Source organism: Palaemon carinicauda, chromosome 28 (assembly GCF_036898095.1).
Source record: "Palaemon carinicauda isolate YSFRI2023 chromosome 28, ASM3689809v2, whole genome shotgun sequence".
NCBI lineage: Eukaryota > Metazoa > Arthropoda > Malacostraca > Decapoda > Palaemonidae > Palaemon > Palaemon carinicauda.
In genome coordinates this window covers 68,925,309-68,943,495 of record NC_090752.1, presented here as the reverse complement: position 1 = coordinate 68,943,495, position 18,187 = coordinate 68,925,309, and the positions used below count along the sequence as shown (strand labels likewise).

Sequence of the window (18,187 nt, the reverse complement as noted above, 5' to 3'; positions counted from 1 at the left end):
TTAGACTACAAGCTCCAAGAGACCTACTCTTAGCTAAATTAATTTGTCTACTTCACTGCTTACACATAATACTATTAATAATAATAGCATTATCACCTCTCTCTTTTCTAAAGCGTCCATTTAAAAAAAAAAAAAAAAGTAAAATCATTAACTTCCTAAAGTGTAAACTTCATCTCTGGCCGCTGGAGTTTTCTCAATCTTGATCTGTCATATTGGACAGTACTTTATTAAGGACAAGTATTGCAAGAACCTAAGGAATTTACTGGTTACCAAAGGTTAATTAATTTGTCCTTTTCAATTACTGCAGTCCATGTCTTGGCTAAATTAATTTTTTCTATTAGATTTTAAATAACATTATTTAATGCATTGAATATTTTCAAATGTTTATTTAATGCAATCATTGTCTTTAAGCACAATTACGTTTTTTTCTAACAAGCCCTCTTTGATTATTTCATGACTACAAGTAGATTAGTGAAGACTGTTCTATGTGAACCAATTTTTCATAAACTTAATATATTTGCAGTATTCCAGTACTGTACATGGATCCAATTAGTTTATTCTGGGGATCCATTCAGCAGCTTGTTTCTACTTACACAGCAATTTAACAAATACCCATCCCTTGAAATTAAAGGTTGTACAAACATAACCTTAATGCTGTCACACATCATTACCCCTGATTTATTGCAGCTATAGCCTAATCTACAGAAGAAATGAAGCTCTTACCTGCCTGTAACCTAGGATCCATAAGTATTTATGTACTTGGTGTGACTATTCTTCCAGTATAAAACTGACCTCTTCTTTTTCAAAATGGCAATAAAGTATTGCTCTTAAGGGAACACACACATTTTTCCCTTTCTGACCTTTCTCCTTTTTCATCATTTTGTTTTCACATCCCCCCCCATCCCATTTCCTACTGGCAACAAATCTTTTATGTATAACGATTTTGTGTCGTTAAAAAGTCAAAATATGGAAGTGTACAAATACTGTAACGAAAAAACTATCAAAATAATCGTGCAGAAAAATAAGGCTACATTGACATTTCACAACCTACAGCCCCTTTTAAAAGGCTTTCCTCATGAGTAACTTATCAATTACTACTCTGGTAAGCAAGTTAAAAACACATGCAAACATGCATAACTTAAGCACTCTATCAATGAAAAAAAAAAAACAAGCAGAGGGATAGAACTAAACAAAGCCTATAAACTGTTATCATATCGACAAACTGAGACAGGTTAGAGATCAGAAAATAACTCCTGCAAAAATTGGACAAATTACAGTTCAGAAACACTAAGCTCATTCTTTAACTTTGGAATGACCTTTTAGAACAGTTCAAAAGTAATTGCTAGTGGTTATTATATAATTTTATAACTAAATTGGAAAGTCGAACGAAATTCTAGATAGTAGGTTGGCCAAAGCACCAGCCACCCATTGAGATACTACTGTGAGAGAGATATTGGGTCCTTTGACTGGTCAGATAATACTACATTAGATCCCTCTCTCGCTACGACTCATTCTTCCTTTGCCTACACATACACCAAATAGTCTGGCCTATTTACACAGTCTCCTCTTTCCCAAAAACCTAAAAACACTAAGTTAACTGAAAATTCTTCTTCCCTTAAGGGGTTATTCCTCCACTGTAACTGTTCAGTGGCTACTTTCCACTTGGTAAGAGACTATTTAGATATGGTAATCAGCTCTTCTAGGAGAAAGACAATACAAAATCAAACCCTTTTTCTCTAGTCTTGGGTTGTGCCATAACCTCTGTACTATGATTAATACTCTATCTGTTTAATTATTTCCTTTCCTCATTGGGCTATTTTCCTCGTTGGGGGCCTAAGGTTTACAACATCCTACTTACCCAACTAGAGTTTTAGCTTAGCTAGTAATTGCAATAGTGAAATCTATTGTGGTCGTAGAAACACAACTCAAGCTTAAACTGATGCACTTGCCAATATCATCTAGTCATTCTGTAAGGCGATTTTATAACTTCTGGCATGCTTTGTGTGGTACTCTGATAGTAGAACTAAAGGCTATTTTCAGTATCCTTTGGGTTCTCATTATAATGCTTCGTTATTAATTTTTCATCAGTTCTCCTTGGTCTCCTTGAATCTTTTTAACTTTGTTTTGGTTCCAATTTTTACCACTAATTAAAGGCAATCCTAAGGTGATTTTTATAAAAAATCAAGAAAAGAGTAGTAAAGGTTAATTATCTCTCCTTTTATTTTCTTTAATCTAATTCATAATAATTCTGGAATCCTTCCATATCCAAAAGTGCCAGACCATTCCTTAAGAAATCTGGCAAAAGCAATAGTTATGGTTCCTCACTGAAAAATGAAAAAAAAGGACTCAAACTAATATCAACTCCTATGTGCTTGTTGATAACAATTCAAAATGCTACAGATTTAATGAAAATGATGATGATGGTGATGATGATGCAATACACATTCTATAAACAAAATTAAATACATGAATCCTATTTTTATAAATATTTAGTATCAGCTAACACTAAAACAAAAATAAATATTCAAAAATATCTAACAAACTTCTTCAAATATATTAATGTAATCTAAGTAATAAACCCTTTCCTTTAATCCTATTTCATTTAAAGTTTAAATTAAAGCTGAGGTAGCCACTGCAGACCAAGGGATTTCTTTCCCCTAGAACATTACTGATAAAACCCCACATGTGCTAATATGTTATTTTTATAACAAAATAAATTTTTGAATATACTTACCCGGTGATTATATAAGCTGCAGCTCTGCTGCTCGACAGAAAACTCTACGTTCAAAATCCGCCAGCGATCGCCATGCAGGTAGGGTGTGTACATCAACAGCGCCATCTGTCGGGCAGGTACTCAGTACTCAATGTAAACACAGAACTCAATTTTCTCCTCGGTCCACTGGGTCTCTATTGGGGAGGAAGGGAGGGTCCTTTAATATATAATCACCGGGTAAGTATATTAAAAAATTTATTTTATTATAAAAATAAAATTTTTCAATATTAAACTTAGCCGGTGATTATATAAGCTGAATCACACCCAGGGGGGTGGGTAGAGACCAGCAATAATTGTTTACATTATTATGAGCTAAGGATTTTTTATTTCATTTTAGCAGTTATTCAAAATAACAAACATAAAATAAATAAGTACCTGGTAAGGAAGTCGACTTGAACAATTACTCTGCCTTTTTAAGTACGTCTTCCTTACGGAGCCTCGCGATCCTCTTAGGATGCTGAGCGACCCCTAGGAGCTGAAGTATCAAGGGTTGCAACCCATACTACAGGACCTCATCAAAACCTCTAATCTAGGCGCTTCTCAAGAAAAGAATTTGACCACCCGCCAAATCAACCAGGATGCGAAAGGCTTCTTAGCCTTCCGGACAACCCAAAAACAACAATAAAAAACATTTCAAGAGAAAGATTAAAAAGGTTATGGAATTAGGGGAATGTAGTGGTTGAGCCCTCACCCACTACTGCACTCGCTGCTACGAATGGTCCCAGGGTGTAGCAGTTCTCGTAAAGAGACTGGACATCTTTAAGATAAAAAGACGCGAACACTGATTTGCTTCTCCAATAGGTTGCGTCCATTATACTCTGCAGAGATCTATTTTGTTTAAAGGCCACTGAAGTTGCGACAGCTCTAACTTCATGTGTCCTTACCTTCAGCAAAGCTTGATCTTCCTCACTCAGATGGGAATGAGCTGCTCGTATCAACAGTCTGATATAATAAGATAAGGCATTCTTTGACATGGGCAAAGAAGGTTTCTTAATAGAACACCATAAAGCTTCTGACTGTCCTCGTAAAGGTTTAGTTCGTTTTAAATAGAACTTAAGAGCTCTAACAGGGCATAAGACTCTTTCTAGTTCATTTCCAACCATATTTGAAAGGCTTGGAATATCGAACGATTTCGGCCAAGGACGAGAAGGTAGCTCGTTTTGGCTAGAAAACCAAGCTGTAAAAACATGTAGCCGTTTCAGATGAAAATCCGATGTTCCTGCTGAAGGCGTGAATCTCACTGACTCTTTTAGCTGTGGCCAAGCAAACCAGGAAAAGAGTCTTTAAAGTGAGATCTTTAAAGGAGGCTGATTGTAGCGGCTCGAACCTTTCTGACATAAGGAATCTTAGTACCACGTCTAAATTCCAACCAGGTGTAGCCAAACGACGCTCCTTCGTGGTCTCAAAAGACTTAAGGAGGTCCTGTAGATCTTTGTTGTTGGAAAGATCTAAGCCTCTGTGACGGAAGACTGATGCCAACATGCTTCTGTAACCTTTGATCGTGGGAGCTGAAAGAGATCTTTCTTTCCTCAGGTATAATAGGAAGTCAGCTATTTGGGTTACAGAGGTACTGGTCGAGGATACTGATACTGACTTGCACCAGCTTCGGAAGACTTCCCACTTCGACTGGTAGACTCTAAGAGTGGATGTCCTCCTTGCTCTAGCAATCGCCCTGGCTGCCTCCTTCGAAAAGCCTCTAGCTCTAGAGAGTCTTTCGATAGTCTGAAGGCAGTCAGACGAAGAGTGTGGAGGCCTTGGTGTACCTTCTTTACGTGTGGCTGACGTAGAAGGTCCACCCTTAGAGGAAGAGTTCTGGGAACGTCCACCAGCCATTGAAGTACCTCGGTGAACCATTCTCTCGCGGGCCAGAGGGGAGCAACTAACGTCAACCTTGTCCCTTCGTGAGAGGCGAACTTCTGCAGTACCTTGTTGACAATCTTGAACGGGGGGAATGCATAAAGGTCTAGATGTGACCAATCCAGTAAAAAGGCATCTATATGAACTGCTGCTGGGTCCGGGATTGGTGAGCAATATATTGGGAGCCTCTTGGTCATCGAGGTTGCGAAGAGATCTATGGTAGGCTGGCCCCATGTGGCCCACAGTCTTTTGCACACATCCTTGTGGAGGGTCCATTCTGTTGGAATGATTTGTCCCTTCCGACTGAGGCAATCTGCCATGACATTCAAGTGGCCTTGGATGAACCTCGTTACTAGTGAAAGGTTTAGATCTTTTGACCAGGTGAGGAGGTCCCTTGCGATCTCGTACAACGTCATAGAATGGGTCCCTCCTTGCTTGGAGATGTACGCCAAAGCCGTGGTGTTGTCCGAGTTCACTTCCACCACTTTGCCTTGAAGGAGGGACTTGAAGCTTTTCAAGGCCAGATGAACTGCCAGTAGCTCCTTGCAGTTGATATGTAACGTTCTTTGATGCGAGTTCCAAGTTCCCGAGCATTCCCGACCGTCTAAAGTCGCACCCCAGCCCGTGTCCGATGCGTCCGAGAAGAGAACGTGGTTGGGGGTCTGAACAGCCAGGGGCAGACCCTCTCTGAGGCTGATACTGTCCTTCCACCAAGTCAGGGACGACTTCATCTTCTCGGAAATGGGGATCGAGACCGCTTCTAGCGTCTTGTCCTTTTTCCAGTAAACAGCTAGGTGAAATTGAAGGGGACGGAGGTGTAGTCTCCCTAACGAAACGAACTGTTCCAGGGATGATAGCGTCCCTATCAGACTCATCCACTGTCTGACTGAACATCGTTCCCTCTTCAGCATGTTCTGGATGCATACCTGGGCTTGACTTGTTCTGGGGGCCGACGGAAAAGCCCGAAAAGCTTGACTGTGAATCTCCATCCCTAAATACACAATAGTTTGGGATGGGACCAGTTGAGACTTTTCTATATTGACCAGGAGACCCAATTCCTTGATCAGATCTAGAGTCCACTTTAGATTCTCCAGACAGCGACGACTGGAAGAGGCTCTTAGAAGCCAGTCGTCCAAATAGAGGGAGGCTCTGATGTCCGCTAAATGAAGGAATTTGGCTATATTCCTCATCAGCCTCGTAAACACAAGAGGAGCTGTGCTTAGGCCAAAGCACAGGGCTTGAAATTGGTAGACAACCTTTTCGTAAACAAACCTCAGAAAAGGTTGGGAGTCTGGGTGGATGGGGACGTGAAAGTATGCGTCCCTTAGGTCTAAAGAGACCATCCAGTCTTCCTTTCTGACCGCTGCTAGAACAGACTTTGTGGTCTCCATGGCGAACGTCTGCTTTGTGACAAAGACATTCAGCGCACTGACGTCTAGCACCGGTCTCCACCCTCCTGTCTTCTTTACCACTAAGAAGAGACGGTTGTAGAAGCCCGGGGATTGATGGTCCCGGACTTTGACTACCGCTCCCTTTTTTAGTAAGAGAGACACCTCCTGCTTCAAAGCTCGTCTCTTGTGTTCCTCTCTGTACCTGGGAGAGAGATCGATGGGACACGTTGCTAGAGGGGGTTTGCGGACAAACGGGATCTTGTACCCTTCTCTGAGCAGCTTCACAGATTGTGCATCTGCGCCTCTTGCCTCCCAGGTCTGCCAGAAGTTCTTGAGTCTGGCTCCCACTGCTGTCTGAAGAAGGAGGCAGTCAGACTCTGCCTTTAAAGGACTTGGTACCTTTCTTCTTCCCACGTCTCCCTTCGGCACGAGCACCTCCTCTGCTGGAGGCTCTGCCACGAAAGGGCGGAATGAATCTGGACGCTGGAGTGTCCATCCTGGGTCTTGACACGGAAGGCAAAGGGGTGGCTTTGCGGGCAGAGGACGCAACCAGGTCATGGGTGTCCTTCTGAATCAAAGAGGCAGCAATCTCCTTAATTAAGACCTCTGGAAAAAGGCACTTTGAGAGGGGAGCAAAAAGGAGTTCAGACCTCTGACATGGTGTTACTCCAGCTGACAGGAAAGAGCAAAGGTTCTTCCGTTTCTTGAGGACCCCGGATACGAACGAAGCCGCAAGTTCACTAGATCCGTCTCGTATGGCCTTGTCCATGCAGGACATTATGAGCAAGGAAGATTCCTTGTCAGACGGGGAGATCTTCCTGCTCAAAGCTCCCAGACACCAGTCCAAAAAGTTAAAGACCTCGAAGGCTCTAAACACTCCTTTCAACAGATGGTCTAAGTCCGTAGGAGACCAGCATATCTTAGAGCGTCTCATGGCTAGCCTGCGGGGAGAGTCTACCAGGCTTGAGAAGTCGCCCTGGGCAGAGGCAGGAACTCCCAAGCCGAGAACTTCTCCCGTGGCATACCAGACGCTCGATCTGGAGGAGAGTCTCGCAGGGGGAAACGAAAACGCTGTCTTCCCTAGGTCCTTTTTGGACTGCATCCAGTCTCCTAAAACCCGTAAAGCTCTCTTGGACGAGCGGGCGAGGACGAGTTTCGTAAAGGCAGGCGCGGATGACTGCGTACCTGAAGCAAACTCTGATGGAGGGGAGCGTGGGGCCGCAGACACAAACTGGTCCGGATACATCTCTTTGAACAGAGCAAGAACTTTTCTAAAGTCCAAAGAGGGTTGCGTGGTCTTGGGTTCGTCAAGGTCCGTATGTGGGTCATCAATGTGGGCCGCGTCGTCATCATCAGAGAGTCCATCATCTGAGAACTGAGGAGGAAGCGGCAAAGGAGTAGGAATCGGCTGGTCAGCTGAGTCCGGCAGCACGGGTGCACGCGTGACTGAACCGGACGCAACGTCATGGAACTGTTGCCCAGTCTGTGAACTGGCAACAACCATAGCAGCGCGGGGACGCATAGCGTCTACTCCAGACTGTGTAGTCTGATGTGGGCGAGCAGAGGTAACCACAATGGGTTGCGGAGGTTGACGCACCGCGTCAAAACAAAACAACTTAGACTGTTGTTGTACCTCGCGAACGTCAACGGAAGGTTCCGTGCGTGAACGTCAACATGCGGCTGGCAGCGCATGGGTGGCGGGACTCTCTCAGCTGGAGTGCGGCCGAAGGTTGCCTCAGCATCCACAGGACGCACAACCGTGGGTGGTTGTAGGCTAGAGGTTGGTGCAGCGTCAACCTTCTCCGCACGAAAGTCCTGCATCAATGACGTTAACTGAGCCTGCATGGTCTGCAGCAAAGACCACTTAGGGTCTACAGGAGCAGGTGCGGCAACAGACGGTGTGACTGCCTGATGCGGTACCGCTTTGCCTCTCTTAGGAGGTGAGCAGTCGTCGGAAGACTGCAGCGAGTCCGAACTGACCCAGTGGCTACAACTGGGCCGTTGGACTTGAGCGGAAGGGACCGACTTGCGCTTAAGAGGCCGCGAGACCTTGGTCCATGGTTTCTTACGAGAAACCTCTTCCGCAGACGAGGAATAAATGGGCTCACTCGTCTTTGTGTGGGTGGGGCGATCTTGGGTAGATACGCCCGAAACCACGGAGGGAACGTCTGTTCGCTGATTAAAGCCTCTCGAACCCTTTGGTCGTACGACATTGCTTCTCCCCTGGGCTTGGGAGCTTGCAAGAGGTCCCGGACTGGGAGGACGACAGGCACGAACAGACGAACCCTCAAGCGCAACACTATCCACAACACTATCACTCACTTTATCACCCACTGCACTCTTACACTTCAGCTCCTTGACGTCTGCCATGAGCTGGTTGCGGTCACTAGCCAAGGACTCGACTCTCTCACCCAGAGCTTGGATGGCACGCATCATATCTGCCATCGAAGGTTGTTGAGTGCTAGAAGGGGGATCAGGAGCAACCACTACAGGGGAAGGAATAGGTTGTGGGGCATGAGGAGAGGAAAATTCAACGGAGCGAGACGAACTTCTCCTGACTCTATCTCTCTCTAGCCTACGTGTATATTTAAGGAATTCGATAAAATCGAATTCCGAAAGCCCAACGCATTCCTCACATCGATCTTCCAATTGGCAGGTTTTATCCCGACAATTGGAACAAACGGTGTGAGGATCGATAGAGGCCTTCGGAAGACGCCTTGAACAGTCCCTAGCATTACACTTCCTGAATTTAGGGACTTGAGAAGGGTCAGCCATTTTGAATTAGTCAAGTGGGGAATTCAAAAACTATCCAAAGTCATCAACAAATAATCCGATATCAACAAAAGAATGCAAGGATGTATTGAAGATAAAGCCTGCAAAGCGAAAGCTCAAAACCAGAAATGTGTACTTCACCAAAAAGATGTGAAAACCAATCCAGTTAGCAACAGCGAATTAGTAGGTCTTGCCGGTAGCACGACAGAGAGAAAATTGAGTTCTGTGTTTACATTGAGTACTGAGTACCAGCCCGACAGATGGCGCTGTTGATGTACACCCCCTACCTGCATGGCGATCGCTGGCGGATTTTGAACGTAGAGTTTTCTGTCGAGCAGCAGAGCTGCAGCTTATATAATCACCGGCTAAGTTTAATATTGAAAAATATAATTACCCATTCAAGCTTTATACAGTACAAATACGCTCAAATAAGGAAACTTACCACCATATTAAACATTTCTAAGGCAGATTTTTATGTTAGTTATCATCCAGAACAAAACGTTCCTTCTTAATTTAATAATTTCACTCAAAATTTCTAGGGGTTACAAAATGTTCAATTTAAAAAGCATTATCAGAAGGCATTTGGGAGATGCTATAATTAGTAGATCCTATTAAATTCCAACCAGCATATGTCTTCATTCAATTAAATCCTTACTATAATTCTGAACACTCATACTAAGAAACTAAGACTAGTGTTAGTAAACTATAAGGCTAATTTATGCCAATATTTTTTACCCGGATCTTCAAAACTGGGAGGACCATCAGTGTCTGTAGCACTCAGCAAAGTAGCTGTAAAAGATGTGTATAATTCTTGCTTTCAGATGGATCAAAGGTTATGATATAACTTAGAATAGAAAAGTAAAACTGCAAATAATGTGTAAAAATTAACATATCTACCAAAACAAATTAACAAAAATATAATTAACCAAATATTAGCAGTTACAAATAAAGCACAAAAACTTGCACCGCACAACATAATTATGCCAATTGAGCTACAGTAATACAGTGAATACCATGATGCAAATGAATATGTTCCCCTATTCCAAAAAGACAAATTAACATACAAATGGGAAAAATCATGACTGCATACAAATTGCTGTAAAAATACATCTACAACAAACTACCTTCAGTATTTCAATAATAAATACCTTCTTAACAAAGAGAACTTTAATAATAAAGTTATTTATATGTAATTGTTCAATCAAAGTGCAATATAAAAATACCCCAATCTAATCAACTTGACAGTTCAAAGAATAAGGAAATACTGCCTTTCTAAAATCCATAATATTGTATAAGCCATTGCTATTGCATAGTAAAATAAATTTATACATTCAGGAAGGCCTTTGTTATTAATTATAATAATCAATAAATCAATAATATTTAACATTGAAGCTTTTGAAATAAACAACAATGAGAAATTTGTGGAGTGAAAAAGATACACTGAAATATCCTCCACTTACAGTATGTTCTTGATAAATGTATAGGTAAAAAAATATATATTCAAGTTCTTGACATATGTATAAGAACATTACCATTATAAAAAGGAGTAAGTGCTGAAGGTATAAAAATGATCAAGGCAAACACATTGAACATAATCATAACTTTCCAACACATATTAGATAACAAAATACATTTACCATGACTTGCAGAAGTGGTGCTAGAAAGGCCCGATGATCCAACTGGGCCAAGGCTGTCTCCAACAGGAAGGGTCTCACAGCTGTCATCCAGGAGGCTATTATAATCTCCATGCGAGCTAACTGTGTCAGAGGCACCTAAGAATGCCAGTAAAGGGTTATGCAAGAAAAGCAAGCTTGGACAAAAATTCAAAACAACATTCAGGGGGGACCATGACAGAAGACTTCAAAATACAAGGCTCTGAGTCTGCAAGCATAAAAATGTTATCAATAGGAATTTAAGTAATAGAAAAATACTTGAACAAAAGTCAATTATTTTATTGATTAAATATAAAACCCCTTATGATGAATAGCAATAGAACATTATAATCTATAAAAAATATCTACTGTAAAGACTTTTGCCTTGTATTTCAGCTTTAAAAAAAAAAAGCAGAATATACTGTGCACCTTGGTGATTCTGCAGCATTGTGAATGGTGAGAAACTATCATCTGAATAAAGCCACAAATAAAAAAAAAAAAGGATTTTTAAGTCATGGGATACTCTAATAATAAAAAATATTGATAACAATCATTGCTAAAAATTGCTTGAAACACTATAATGACTACTAATTTAGCATCATAATTTAAACTAAACTAACTACAAATCTCAAATTTTAATGCATACACAGTACTTGGAATGCCTGAGAAAATTAAGAACTAAACCAATATATTCTTTATGGGCATTACATTCGAAGTGCAACCCGCATACAATCATATGTGAAGTTTTATGAACTTAATCTTGCTATTAGCCCCAGGATACATATTTCAGGATCTATTTGCATTTACATTAGGTCATGTCCTTTCCTTTAAACACTACGGTAAAAATTGTTTATACTATAAGACTGTGGTGCTTCAAGGATTTTCTATTGACTTTTTCCAATACAGTATGTGCAAAAAAAAATTTAAAAAACAACTTTATTGGTGCCTTCCAAGTATCAAGGGGTACTAACGTACAAGTTATTATGTCAGTCAACTATACATGATTAGAAAAATGAGACAAGTGAGAAAAAATGGTAGGGCAAATGAAAAACCCTCCAAAGTTTGCTAGAAAATTTTCAAACTACATACAGTAAATACCACCAGATCAAAAACAGAATTTCAATAATGAAATTTATTTCTATATTCCCCTGATGTTTAAATTGCTTCTTCAGCTTATTGACATTTACCAATAAAATTACAAAAAATTCCCATTTTCTTTCCTTTTAATAGACACATGTTTCGAGTAAAGTAATAAGGGACAACGGATTAATAGCAAGAAGCTAAGTGCTAGGGTCTCTTTGTCATTCCATGATCTTTGTTGCACTGGTTCGATATACACGTTTACGAGGTTGTGATAAGTTTTATTGCATTTTAACTTGTCTTCCTCTATATTCGTTAGTAGTTATTGCTCAAGGATAGTACTCTGAATGGAAAGAACATTGTGAGGAATGAGATCATCTCATTGTTCCTCAAAGAGAAGTATGTTTCAAGTTCAAGTACTAATGAAACTTGCTTTTATTTCAGGGGGAAATACAGAAAAGACTAGGCTAGTTGTTCATATTGGGGACAATGATGAATATGACACACCAGGACTGTTCTCTAAAATTCACTTAACCAGCCATTTTTTAATAGTGGTGAGCTTCAAAGCTCTCAACATAATTAGCTTACATTTTTTCAATCTCAAAAGGACAGCGAGTCTTCAGTTGTAAGGCAGCAATTCCCTTACCCACCCGGTTGCTAACCCTAACTTGAATTCCTAAGTTTGGTGTAATGGTAATATTTCCACCAATTTTGAGGAAAATAGTTGCACAGCTAATATCATGCACCTTCACTATCAAACCTCTTATTAGATATGGATCTAATGCTTCCTGAACTACTGTGAACAAATATTCAAATATGAATGATGTTGCCTTATTAGTCATAGGGTGATTAATGACTCTAATCCTTTAATACCTAATACCTCAATTTTTTGTCCTAAAAATACTAAATAAATCCTGATTTGGTTATGAAGATTACTAGGTCTAGGCCCCATAGTGGTTGCAGAGCCATGATTTAACAAATTTGGAATTTAGTTAATCTATAACTCTCCCATTTATAAGTAAATGGGGTTTTAATTTAAAAATCAATTTTCTGGGCTCAATCTGTGTCGCTCCGTGAAATGCTCCTTAAAGCACCATTTCTGCTAAATATACCAGAGAAAATAGTTGCATGGAATGCCAGGAATATACCCAGCTCGCTCACCCTTATAGGGTGTTGGTATAATAACTGGGGCGTGTGAAACCACTACCAGAGGTCCCTTACCAATTAGTCTTCTCTTTCCTCAACATCCCCCGTTACTACAAGGTGCCGTTCTCTACAGCTGCTGCCCCCCCACCACCACTACCACTACCCATTCTTCTCCCATCATTCCTTCTAAGCACCTGTGAAGGTTCAGACATGTTTTTCATAGCTCTGTGTTATTTTGTGTTTTTGAAGATGTAAGGTGTTTTGGAGATCCATGCTCCCAAGTTGAATATTATATTTGTCTGTTTGGGATTTCTAGGTAGCGACACACGTTCATTTAATAACCTTGTTGTTTTTTCTCTCAGCCGCTTTGTTGACGCTCCCTTACGGGTGTGTATGCGGCCATTTGGTGTCGCTTCCTTGGGATCTCTTTGTTTTGTTCGACTTTCAATTAGTTCCTCATATTAATTTTGTGTTCTGGAAATCTAATTCAATGTTTTGGCATGATTTTGTCTTTTATTTAGGCTATTTAGACAGTGTTAGTTAGCCTACCTGGCCCAGCAGTGTGTGGCTTCGGTCGGTAGCCTTTCATGCGAGAATTCATGGTTTTTTTTTTTTTTTACGGGGAATCTTAACGTGTTTTGATTAATTTTAGCTCTGCCTGACCAGATCGGTATTTTACCCGATTTTGGAGGGCTAGTTTTTGTTTAGAATGGTATAGTTTCCTCTCCAAGTCGGCAACTACCCGATTTTGGAAAGTTTGGCTATTAATTCCTTTTACGCCGTGTTCCTTTTCCCCCATTTTACTCAGTGTGTTGATTTAGCCTATTTAATTGAATTTCACTGTATTTTATTGTTTTTATTTGTGTTTCACGTCTGCCATTATATGTTTTTGTTTGCGTGCTTCGCATCAGGACTTCCTTTGTGTTTCGGAGGGTAGTACCACCCCTTCCGATCACAGTGGTCACCTGATTTCGAGCCAGTCTCCTCCCCCTTGGTGTCCTCTCCCCCTTTACGCCTTTCGCCACTCCCTACATATAGGGGGGGTAGGCTTGGGTCACGTGCTTTTAGAAAACGGGAAGTCACCCAAGGTGGGGGCTGGCTCTTACGTGCGTCGTCGCGGGTAGCGCTCTCTCCTTGTTTCTTCTTGGTTGGCCACCAGGCGCGCAGGACTGAGTATGCGCCTTGCCTCGCGCCCCTCCCCCCTCCTCCCCTCTCTTGGGTTATCCATCCTTGTTATCCTCCTGTTCTGGAGGGCCGGGATAATTTGTGAATCGTATCTACTGATGGTAGTTATGTTTCTTTGATCGGATTCAGAGATCCTCCTTTGTTCTGATAACTTACTTTATCCTATACTTGTTTACATAATCTAATGGATGGTTGGTTCAAGAGAGAGAGGGGCTGCGACGGAGCTCATGGTGTATGTTAAGAGTTAATACATAGCACTTGATTTTTGCGCTGGATTTACACGTCTTCCGGCGCTACATTAATTACGTAGCATTGGGTTTTTGCACCGGATTTACTCATGTCTTCCGGCGCCACATTGGTATCTATTTTCTCCCTTTCCGTCATTAGGTTTAGTTAATTTAATTTCATGCATTCCGGAGTCTATGGATTTCGATGGTTGTTTCTAGTCTGCTTGTCCCTTCTTGCTTACGCTCCCCACTCCGGTGGGTATCCTGTGTGCTGAGAAACTCATAATAATTTTCTTTCTTTGGGTCTGGCGGACTGGTTCACGGTTAGCCCACTCATCGTTCTTGAGGCTCCGGATATTTGTTTATATTTTTTGACTACCTTTACATGACAGAGGGGTAACATGTTTGATGAATGCTATTACGTATTAATTCCTTTAGCTTAAGCACGCATGATTTTCTGCTGGGTGTCACGGCGGAATTTAATTTCTTTACGTATTTCGCCGGGGTTCCCTGCACAAGTTAATTTTATGCTCATATACCAAATTATCATACTCAGCTGTCTCCCTCCCCCTGTACCCACCTTGGTGGAATTCTTACTCGCCGCACCCTAACCTCGGGAAGTAGGCTTGAGTTATACACTAAAGAGAGAAGGGAGACAGCTGAGAGAGAGAGATAGCTCCCACGGTCTGTGAGTCGAAGCAGGTAGCGCTCTCTCCTCGATTAGTCATGGATGGCCTCCAGATGGCCTTCCGCCCCGTGAGGGCCGGGATGACTTGAAATCGTATCCATGAGATAGTTACTATGTTTCTTTGATCGGATTCAGATAAATTTTTACCCTGTTCTGATCCCGTAGGTTGATCCCTTATATAAGAGGATATTTACGGTATGGTTGTTCCGGGAAGATGGTTACTGACGGAGCTTAGTAGTTCTTGAATTTATATTGTTACGGGCCGGATTCACAACAGTAAGAATTCATACTTCCAACCAGGTACTCCGCCAACAGTATTTGTGTCCCTAATTCTGATTTCCTTGTACCTCCTTGTCCCAAACCTTTCTTCATCAATACGTACATCCCACTCCGGTAGGGTTATGGAAGGTTGAGAGAAGTTTCATAGTAGAATTTTTCTCTCTGGAGACGGCGGACTGGTCCAAGATTAATCCAGCCACCGTTTCTACCCATTTCAAACCTTTGTAATGACAATACTTTGGATGACAGGAGATGGTGGAAGGAAAACAGAATATTAGGGTACTATTGTAAAATAGTAAGAAAGAATGCGACTCTGCTGAGCTAAACACACGGATTTAACTTAACTATATATGTCACCGGATTTTCTGGCGAAATCAAATATGATACTCATGTATCAAATTGACTTACAGGTGGTACGCTGTCAGGAGACAGCATGCACTGCTGTGCTGCAGCAGTCGTGTGGGCATGAGGTCTGCCGATCTCATGCCGGGTGCCATGCTCAGTGGCCCCTAAGGTAAAACATATGAGGTAGGCCCTACCCAAAGCGGGCAAGCCTTCTAAGCTACCCAAACCACTCCCAACCAGACCATCATCAGCTTCTAAGCTACTGACGGACTCGGCAGGGGCTAATCCTCCACATCAAGGGTCGAGAGCAAGAAGCTCAAAGGGGAAGACGTCGGAACTTGCTTTCGATCCGGTGGCCTTCTCGAGCCAGCTCATGGAGAGGTTGGGTAATATCATCCAATCCCAGCTTGGACCAATTGCTGATTGCCTGCAGTCTATGTACAATTTAAGACAGGGACCGCAAAATCAGGAAAATCTGATAGAAAATCCTTGCTATCCGGACTACCACAACAACAGTAGTTTGTGGTTCCGGACATGTCAAAGCTCCCGGCGTTCGTTAAGAACAACCCCTGGCGATTGGCTCTTCATGCCCCGTTCTTAGAGGGCATGTTGACAATAGCAAGATGTGGTCCCCGTCCTGTAGAAGATTTTGAATGATATCTGCCGGGTTTACAATTCCCCTTTCCTTGATACGAGCGCCCGTCAGAGGAAGAGCTAATAAGGGTAGACAAGGTTCCCAAGGAAACCGTTATCTAACCAAAAGAGCAAGCTCGGTCCGCCTGGGTCCAGGCTTTAAATGAGTGGGAATGTGTCAACACCAAGTTAACCCCTCATAAGGGTACGTACACTATGTTCGAGGTGGACGGGCAAATCCCTACACCATGTACCACCAAAGTAGTAGACCTTACCTTACAGGCGGCTATGGAAGGCAAGCCCATGCCGCAACTAAAGGATACGGAACTAACTTCCCTGTTGTTCCCGGGAGACCAAGAATGCTGGATCAATGCACCAGCTACTTTCACGGCAGGGTCATTGAACTCAGACTGTGCCACCACACAGTTTAGTGAAAGACTCCCCGGACTTCCAGACTCTCTGATTAAAATAGAATACGGTGCAAGAACCAGGCTGGGTAGATCTATCAACTCAGCCACAATAGCGGAGATGACTTCGTTAGTCTACACGAGAAGCCACTTTTTAAAATCCTGACAAAGTCTTTGCCTCACACACTACAGTGTGATACATATGACTTTGCAGTGGTCCGACGCAATTGCCGGAAGCACGTCTCTGAGGACTCCATTAGGCATGAGCCTAACAGGTTAATTAAGGCCTCGATCTGGGGAGCGGACTTATTCCAAGAGGACGTGGTCAATAGCGTCCTCGGAGAAGCAGCTAGAGTCAACCAAAGCCTCAGAGTCCAGTGGGGTCTAATTCCTAAAAGAAAATTCAAGCCCACCGGACCACGATCACGAGGCAGGAAAAGACCAAGGAAGTTTCAGTCCTTCTAAGGGCCACAGGCTCAAGATGTAGTGCCGGCAATGCCAGTATCCCAGATGAGCCAGCCTTCCACCTCAAGAACCCAGCCACAAAATCAATGTGTGGGGATAAGCCAACCACCTCAACAACCGATAGCCAGTACTCCGTTTATTGCGTCTCTGGCATATAATCCTTTCTTCGAAACACGGGGAGTGTTTCACGGATATAACAGGCATGCGAGAAGTAGTAGAGCTAGGGGAGCCTTCCTGCATAGAGGCGGCGGAAGAGCTTCCGGGTGAAGTAGAGGATTTTGAGGGAGCTGTGGAAGCAGACCTTCTGCAAACCAGTGAGACTCCCCAGGTAGGAGGAAGGCTGTACCTCTTTCAGAGCCGTTGGGCGTTCAGCAATTGGCATACAGCATCATAACGAAAGGTCTGGGGTGGAGTTAGATGAAAAACCCCCCTCCACCAACCAGTTTTTATCAGATTCCAATAGCAGATTTATCTCTTTACACAGATCTCCTTCTAAAGAAAACAATATGAGAGGTAAAACGCTTAAAATTTCAAGGACGTTTGTTCAGAGTGCCAAAGAAAGACTCGGACAAACGAAGAGTAACTTAGATCTGTCCCATTTGAATACAAATATTCAATGCAACTAGTTCCATATGCTGACTGTCTCACAGGTGAGGACTTTATGTCCCCGTGGGGCCATCACCACCTCTATAGATCTTACAGACGTTTATTTTCATGTTCCGATAGCATGGCATTTTCGTTCTTTCCTAGGATTCAAGCTAGGCAAACGGGCTTACACCTTCAAATTGATGCCATTCGCACTCAACATAGCGACCAGGATATTCGCTAAGTTGGCGGAGACAGTAGTCCAAGAGATGAGGACTCGAGGAATACAGTTAGTGGCCTACCTAGACGATTGGCTTATCTGGACCAACAGCGTCGAGGAATGCCACAAGACGACGGACAAAGTAATAAAATTTCTGGAATACTTAGGATTCCAAATAAATTTCAAAAAGCCCTGTCTTACTCCAGCAACGTGCTTCCAGTGGTTAGGTCTATAATGGATCCTGACCACACACAAGCAGTTGATTCCACCACAGAAGAGGAAAGAGATAGCAAGAAACACAAAAGGATTTCTCAAGGACAAACTAACGACCCGGTGAAACCAAGAAAGATTCCTAGGCTTACTCCAGTTTGCCTCAGTAACAGACACATTACTGAGAGTCAAGCTGAAAGACATCAATCGAGTTTGGCGGTCCAAAGCAAACGGGAAATATCGAGACAAAATTTCTCGGATTCCACCAACAC

The 18,187-nt window shown here is 42.4% G+C and overlaps 1 protein-coding gene across 7 annotated transcripts in view; it reads right to left on the bottom strand.

Annotated features, from left to right (window-relative positions):
* LOC137621649 (ral GTPase-activating protein subunit beta) overlaps nt 1-18,187 on the bottom strand; it is a 260,222-nt gene that overhangs the window by 84,815 nt on the left and 157,220 nt on the right. For 5 of the 7 annotated variants that reach the window (XM_068352115.1, XM_068352116.1, XM_068352118.1 and 2 more), the window contains 2 exons: nt 10,431-10,565; nt 9,529-9,582 (listed from right to left, as the gene is read on the bottom strand). The exons of 1 other annotated variant lie outside the window; for it this stretch is intronic. In XM_068352115.1, the coding sequence (XP_068208216.1) occupies nt 9,529-9,582; nt 10,431-10,565 (189 nt within the window). The remainder of the gene's footprint in view (nt 1-9,528; nt 9,583-10,430; nt 10,566-18,187) is intronic. One more of the 7 variants, XM_068352117.1, reaches the window with a different exon arrangement.